Here is an 8279-nt window from a genome sequence, read left to right as displayed (position 1 = left end):
CACGCGGGATGTAAGACTCAATTTTGCTGTTTGGAACTCCAAATCTTAGCAACAATGTAGAAGTCAGAATCTGTCCTACAGCTTAGACACTGTTCAATGGTCAGTCTATATCTCGAGTTATAGAAGTCCAAATACACCAAAATTTTTTTATTACAAGCTGAGATAATTTCCTAGAACTTTCATGAGGAAAGTTTGTTCAAATTCTGATGTTAGCAATGATGTTTTCTTCAGACAAGAAGATAAGAATTGTGACCAAGTCAAGATGTGGCCGCCCACTCAATAATTAATCATCAAATCAATAGTTTTAAATTTTGACATATAAAAGAGGCATTTGCCATGCATTTAGGCATCTTGGTTTTCAGATTAAGATCATGTTCTTGCTTTCTTTCTTATTGTAATGCTTAAGTTTTGCTTATATTAATATCTTGTTTATGCTTTTCATTTACTTTTCTTTACCTAATTAACTTATATCTTATTTATTTTCTTATCTTGTCCATCTATATTTCTCTTCTTCATTATGTTTAGCTAAGTTTATCATGTCAAGGTGAAAAGGGTACATTAGTGGTGTAAAATAAGTATAATATAAACTCGGAAAGGGTACATTGGTGGTGTAAAATAAGTATAATATAAACTCAACATAAACTTTAATGTTTGATACTAACATGTTTTGTATTTATTATCTTATTAACTCTTATTACCTTGCTTGTTAAATGGCTAATCGAGATTTATGTTGTATAACTATTTGTACAACAAATACTTGACACTTTCATAACCCAACCATATGGTATAACCAACACATGTGCTATGAAAAAAACTTGATTTGCTATTAACATAAGATATCATCATGAATACTAGATAACATTTACAAGTATTAGCATTTTTCGAATAAGATAACTAATATAATTATGTTAACAATTTATAATCCGATTGGAATCTCCTTTGTGTGTGGTTTCCAGTTGAGTAATAAAAAAAGTTTATACTACACTTGTTTGAAATACCATTACTGTATCTTTTAACCTTAGCAATTATTTTATAATTGTTTAATCCTTTCATTAATCTTATATCTCAAAGTCGTCGTCGTCATTATTATTATTTATAATTTATACAGTTAACTTTCTTGTGATTCGACTTCAGTTTTATCAGGTTATTTATTATTTCGACACTTCGATTTTATCAGGTTATTTATTATTTCGACACTTCTATATTTGGGAGAAGATATTAATCGTTTAATTGTGTTAAGTGTGTGTACTTTGTCAAATCATGTTTGATCTCAATATCATAGTTATTAATTTTTTAAATAAGATTTGAAGTTTTTTTTAAATCTTATTCTATTTTATTTAAGAATTTACAATTAATATTATTTAAAAATATATAAAATATTTTTTTAATTTATCTAAATTAATAAATTCTCTTTTAATTACTAAGCATTTAGAGGATAAAAACATATCATTTTTTATGGAAGTTAACTTATGTTACGGGATTAACACTAGATGGGTCCACATTGGTGCTCCTGGCTCAGAAGTTAAACAAACTAATGACATGGCAAAATTGCATGTGCTGGGAGAGTGAGAGGGAGAGAGCAGCAGCACTGCACAAGTCTTTTATTTTTGGACTTGGCGATTCCAATTTTGTAATGGCGGGTACATAAAAATTGAAACAAAATACACTCGCTCGCTTTTCTCACTCTAAAAGAGAAACATAAATCACTAACAAAAATAGAAATGGAGGGGGATGATAGAATTTTAGAGGCTGAGAGGCACCAGATCGAGCAGATTCGACAGCTTGATTTCGAAGAATTACAAGTCGAAGAAGTCGACGAGGACGACGAGGACTCCTCCCTCGATGATCGTGATGCCTCGTAATCATCTCTATCACCACCCATCTTTATTTTGCTGGTTAATTTCTTGTAATCAGTAGCAACCATATGTTTTATTAGCAGAATCATTTATGTAAATCATTTCGCGTTTTGTTGAAATTTGGGGATTAGGGTTTCTGAATGGTTAAATATGGATTTTTTTATAATTAAAATAATTGTTTTTTGTGACCTAGTTAATGATAATCATGTGTTATGCTATTACTGATAAAAAAAAAATCTAGGTAGAGAAGGAAAGAAATATGAATTTGATGGTTAATTTGGATGGCAAATTAGGGTTTGGTTTTTGTAATAATGAGATTGAATGTTGTTTTTGTTTTGAATATAGTGGTGCTGGTTCATCTGATGATTTCACCTTCAACACTTGTTTGGCTTCATTGCATACTTATCTTGGCGGTAGGCACTGGCATCTTGAGGCATTTGTTGTTATTATTTTGATTTTATTCAAACTTGGGAGTTACTATATTGCTTTGTGTGTGGCAGAGGTTGAAGACACTCACCATAGACTTGCTTTCTTGGATGGAGGTGCCATTTTAAACCTTCCATTGTTCTATCTTGAAGGTACATGTTACATCCTGTATCCTCCTTACTGCTTGTTCGTGAGTATGTTTTTGAAGAAAAAATTGGTGATCGGTTATACTGAAAGTTCCTGGTTACAGTTCTTTTGGTCAGGAATCATATTCATCATGCTGTATGCTTGAACAAATAGTTAACATTTATTTAATACTAGGTTTAAAATTTTCCAAAGAGACACAAAAATAAGCTTCAAAATCATTCCAACTGACTGCAGATTTGCAAGTTTTGAGGCCTAATGACATTATCAAAAGACTTGGAAAATTGATGTTATGTGCGTGTTTACAAATCTTGCTGCTTCAATTTTTTTCAGGAGTTGTTCTTTTCCCAGAGGCTACACTTCCTTTGAGAGTTATTCAACCCAATTTTATTTCTGCTGTTGAGAGGGCATTGGTTCAAGTTGATGCTCCTTATACTGTAGGTGTGGTAAGTGAACATTATCTGGAAACTTTTCATTTGCTTGCTCTGTTTGTGGGACGTCTTTCTCTAAATCTTTTCTTAGAAAACATTCAAAACTATGCTCAGGTTCATGCATACAGGGATTCTGACAAAAGACGATTAAGGTTTGCAACTGTTGGAACAACTGCAGAGGTATGATTACTGTATGATATCAGTCACGTTTTCTTTTTCTTTCTAATTGGAGGAGGATGTAAAGTTCATTTGTGTGTAGTTGTATATGTTTATGCCTATTATGTAGCGTTCCTTGAATCCACGTGAAAGTTTACTGTCTTTCATAGCATATCTATAGTTAGAGGCATCAGTTTTGTTTGTAATTGTACCTTGTTATACATTTTCAAGTAACACTGCAAATTAGGGATGATGGTTTGATGTGAGAAGGGATATACAAACACATATTTGATCTGTTGTTTACTATTATGAATTGATTGGATTATGTAACTTGGTACATTTACAGATTCGGCAATATCGGCGGTTAGAGGATGGCTCACTGAATGTTGTCACTCGTGGCCAGCAGCGGTTTCGTCTAAAACGACGTTGGATTGATATGGAAGGAGTGGTGAGAACAAATTTATTTTACAGCATTAATCCCTCTTCTTTAGGTACCTCTATAATTGAATGTTGATTTGATGTGTAATTTTCTTCTGTTTAGCCCTGTGGAGAGGTCCAAATCATTCAGGAAGACATGCCATTAAGGACACCCAAGGATGTGTTTGGAAAATTGGCACCATTAAGTAATCTTCGTGGTCATAAATTCTCATCTGGGCTTCCCTCAACTTTTTCATCAGTTGGATATGGGCATAGCGACAATGATTCAGAGGCAAATTCAGAGGAAAGCTTCGAGACTGCGCTCTCCCTGGCAGAAAGGAGAATTCATCAATCTGCATTGAATTCCTGTTATGGCTATGACATGATGGATGAATCAATGAGCAGTGATGATGACAAGTTCATGAGTCAGTCAGAAGAAATGATATCGAGAAGATCTCACCTAAGTGAGACAGAAGGGTCATTGTATTTGGACACTGGGAAAAATCTGGGCAATACTACCTTGGAGATTGGGAATAGTTCTGGTTTAGCAAAGAAAGGGGAAGGATCAAAGAGATGTTGGAAAAATACTGATTTAAACCAGTTTCGAAGGGTTCCAAGAACTTTCTGGCCCTACTGGGTATACAGTATGTATGACTCCTATTGTCTTGCTGAAAAAGCAGCAGGTAATTTGACTGTGAGCTTGCATTCTAGGATCTGCACAAGCTTACACGCACATACAGCTTAGTCTGTGGTTCCACTATTTTAGTGGTTATCATCTTCATCTTTTAGCTTTACCAACCAAAAGTTAGAAATAAAAGTGAAAGCTGTCAATTCATAACTAATTGTGTTCTCAAATTCTACATTTATCTGGAATTTGGTCCAATTAATGAATGTAAATTGCAAGGCCTCGTGAGAAATGCTTTGACTTATTTCGCATGAATTTTGAATGGAAACACAACACAATTGAGATCATTTAAAAAGAATCCAGAAAAAAAGGTTAGATATGGAGATTTTATATTGAGAAAAGAATGAAAATTTACTTTTGAAGCACATCCACATTTTTTAGAATTGTAGTTATGTGTCAATTGAAAAGGGTAGAAAGGAAATGAAGAACGGATGGTGGATGTTGCTTCCATCTCTACCATTTTTGGAATGCTGAATTTACAAATTTGCAGACTACCTTGATGTTTGTCATTCCACCTCAAAAATCATTAATAGCCGTGTTAAACATTCTGCAGATATGTGGAAACAGATTGTTGGGGCGCCAAGCATGGATGGTCTTGTGAGAAAGCCTGATCTCTTATCATTTTACATTGCAAGTAAAATTCCTGTGTCTGAAGAGACCAGGCAGGAGCTTCTGGAGATTGATGGCATTTCATATAGACTGCGTCGGGAAATTGATTTACTTGAAACTTTTGACCTTGTTCGATGTAAAACCTGTAAGGTATAAAATGGTGTTGAATCTTCAAAGTTCTTGCTGTGGGCATACATGCGGTATGTTCACCTGCATCTTGTCTTGCCTGCTGCTTATGAGCACATGATGACACCAGCATGGTTTTTTTTTTCCTTGAAAATTATTGGTTAGCTATGAATCTAAGACAAAACCCAGCTTTGTCCTGCAAACATAAGCTAAAGCATGTTGTTCTTTTCTTGCTCAAATACACCTTTTCTTTCTTTTTTTCCATCCAGATTGTCATTGCTCGGCGGAGTGATATGTTGGTGATGTCTAGTGAAGGTCCTCTTGGTGCTTACGTGAATCCACTTGGTTATGTACATGAGATAATGACACTCCAGAAAGCAAATGGGCTAGCACTTATAGGGCGAGCCACTGCAGAGTACAGCTGGTTTCCTGGGTATGGACTCAGCTTCTATCTATGACCTTTTAATTTTCTTAAATAATCTATTGCACGATTTTTTCTTGTTGATCTGGTGACCTTTTATACTATGAACAACACACTTGTGTCCTAGGAAGCCTCCAGTTTTTAGTTAGTGTAAGAAATCAACTCGGTGAGGTTTATTTTATGGATCATGTTCTTCATATATTTCAAAAAACTCCATTACACTTTGATGATACTTAATATCTGCATGTATGGATAATAATTCGGCCAGGAGTCATTTAAACCAGTTTCTTTGTTATGGGCTGATGAGCTGGGTCCTGAGCTGATTTACTCCATTATAAGGTTTCTTTGTATGCTTTCTTTTATACATCTCTAGGAGTAGATAGTGGTGTCTGAGGCAGTGGGGCCACTAAATGGGGCCTGTACAAAAAAAAGGTCCTGGCTTTTAATTTTGAATGGAGGTGATAAACATTCCATGCCTTTATTACAAAGCTCCTTCATAACAGCATCGTAATAACTTATTTTAGTTTCAATGGTTTATGTTGTTTCTGATAGTAAACCATTGGTGGTGAGAAGAGTAGTGCATTGGTAAGAATAGATGAGCAAAGACAACCCTGAGTTAGTTGCTGCATCTGGCGCACAGTTACATGGTTTCCTAAATCTTGTGTGTCGGGCTGCTGTTTCTGCTAATTACGATGCAACTTGGCGCTAATAGAAGGAACTGATTGTGATCATCTAAGGACTGATTGGTTGATATGCCAAATATTGCAGTTATGCCTGGACAGTTGCGGAATGTGCCTCCTGTGAGATCCAAATGGGTTGGCTTTTTACTGCCACGAAGAAGAAGTTGAAGCCTCAATCGTTTTGGGGGATACGGAGTTCCCAGGTTGCTGGTGATACATGCTAGGACCAGATTTTCAACTGTTGTCTTTTGTATCTGTTCATAAGCATGTAATGAGCTTTACCTGTAAGTAGGATGAATCCCTTTCTTCAAAATGTATTTCATCATTCTTTCCATTGATAACAGAGTAGCTGTATAGCTTGGCTAGCGCATGCCAATCGATAACCGGCTTTGTTCTTCAATCAAGCTGGATTTCAGTGGTTGTAGATGTTGCAGGCTTTATACTACACATATTGATGCTAGGACTCGTTGGAAAATCCTGACTGAAAACGTGTTTGATGGATTGGAATTTACAATCGCAAGGGTCTGTTTGGACTCTGAGATGTTATGTTATTCTTTCATAAAGTTTATTTATGTTAATCCTAGACATTTCCAATCTGAATTCAACTAGCATGAATGTGAATTCAGGAGTATTGTTTTGTAGCTGCTGGGTTGATGGAACACACCATTTTCTTTCCTAGACTTCTTACTAATTTATTTCACATCTTGTAATTAGAGCATCATTAAAAAAAAAAAGATAAACATTTTCCATAAAAAGAATAGGACCACTGTTAAGACAGGAACCTTAAACAACAATGCCATCACTGTCGTGTTATCGAATATAAATATATATATAACAATTAGGGTGACTAGCTAAAGTTTGGGTTATCACCATCGTCTTCAGGAGGAGAAACTACAAAAATGTCTTTGTATTTTTCCACTGAGAAACTATAAAAATGTTGATAGGATGTTTAAGAATATGATCATAATTGTTTTTTTTTTAAAATTTATATAAATTATATTAAAATAATATTTTTTAAATTATTTTTAATGTCAATACATCAAAATAATTCAAAAATATAAAAAAATATTAATTTTAAAAAAATATTTTTAAAACATAAAAATAAATAAACTTATAAAAACACAATGATAGCTGGATCACAGCACAGGATCTCACGTGGAATGCTTTTGTGAACAAAAGAAACGTTCTTGTGAATGCAGGGATGATTTCCGCTCAGCCATTTTTGGGTTGCCTTATCTGGTTTGCTTGGAGTGACTCCACCATCCCCTTCACAATCCAACGCTATTTCAATGCCTTCTGCAATTAAAAACATATAATGAAAAAATGTCGCCTAGAAATCAAGGCGGAAAAAAAAATGAAAATCAGACCACTATCTTTGGCGTTCCTAGGGTTTGATCTCCGTCGTTTGCTTGAGCTTCTACAATCATGCAGATGATGTATCGCCTGTTAACTTTTTTTTTTTTTTTTTGTTATATATAAAAAAAGCAAGCAACTTGGCCTAAAAACAAAACTAAGATGTGCGAGGCTGGCCTTACAGTTGCATGCATATGGCTTTTTGATTCTATGACCAAGCACATATGGCCCTGGGCCCAGCACCCTAGCTTGTGTTTTTTAGCCCATTATAGACTTTTTTTTTCATATTAAACTTCATTAAAATAAATAACTTTAAAATATATTAAAATTTGTCTTTTTTAAAATATATTCCAGTTGTATTTATATTTTGAATATCATTTTATGGTTTGTCTTTTTTTTTTCCTAACCCTTTATGGTTTGTCTTTTTTTTTTTCAAGTTTTATTTATTATCTTTTTTATTGCCCAATGGTTAAATAAAAAAATAAACCTTAAGAAGTTTTGGTGTTTTTTTTAATATATTAGCAAAATGATAATCAAAACATTATTTTTTATTAAAATATACTTTTATAATCTTGATAACTTTTTACTAATGAAAAATAAATATTTTGATAAGCAAAATTCTCACACCAACACATAATAAGATAAAAATAAAAATTAAAAAATTTTAATTAAAAATATATATTTTTATCATTATTTTAAATTGTCAAGAATATTTTATATATTTATTTTTACATTATATTAGAATACAAAAACTTATCAGTTTATATGGATAATATTAATAAAGTATTCGGCATTGCAGTTTAACTCTATTGTTATAAAATAAAAAAATTAACTTTAAATTATTTTTTTTTTTTTAATTATTATTTTTAAAATATTTTTTAAAATTAATTGTTAATATTATCACATTAAAATTATATAAAATTTTATAATTAAAAAAATATTTTTAAAATATAAAAACAAATAGATTGTTATTTT

The 8279-nt window shown here is 33.0% G+C and overlaps 1 protein-coding gene across 1 annotated transcript; it reads left to right on the top strand.

The window, feature by feature from the left end:
* Positions 1-1555: 1555 nt before the first annotated feature.
* LOC105109730 (uncharacterized) lies at positions 1556-6551 on the top strand. The gene is made up of 10 exons (XM_011004516.1): positions 1556-1858; positions 2202-2269; positions 2357-2434; positions 2760-2872; positions 2972-3037; positions 3360-3461; positions 3555-4113; positions 4669-4874; positions 5120-5283; positions 6040-6551. Exons 1-10 carry the CDS (start codon positions 1722-1724, stop codon positions 6173-6175), a joined length of 1629 nt encoding a protein of 542 aa, XP_011002818.1. The 5' UTR covers positions 1556-1721; the 3' UTR covers positions 6176-6551.
* The last annotated feature ends 1728 nt before the right edge of the window (positions 6552-8279 follow it).

The sequence above is a fragment of the Populus euphratica genome, unplaced genomic scaffold (genome assembly GCF_000495115.2).
Source record: "Populus euphratica unplaced genomic scaffold, PopEup_1.0 scaffold229.1, whole genome shotgun sequence".
Classification (NCBI taxonomy): domain Eukaryota; kingdom Viridiplantae; phylum Streptophyta; class Magnoliopsida; order Malpighiales; family Salicaceae; genus Populus; species Populus euphratica.
The sequence above is the reverse complement of the archived record's forward strand: the minus strand, read 5'-3'. Positions and strand labels throughout refer to the sequence as shown.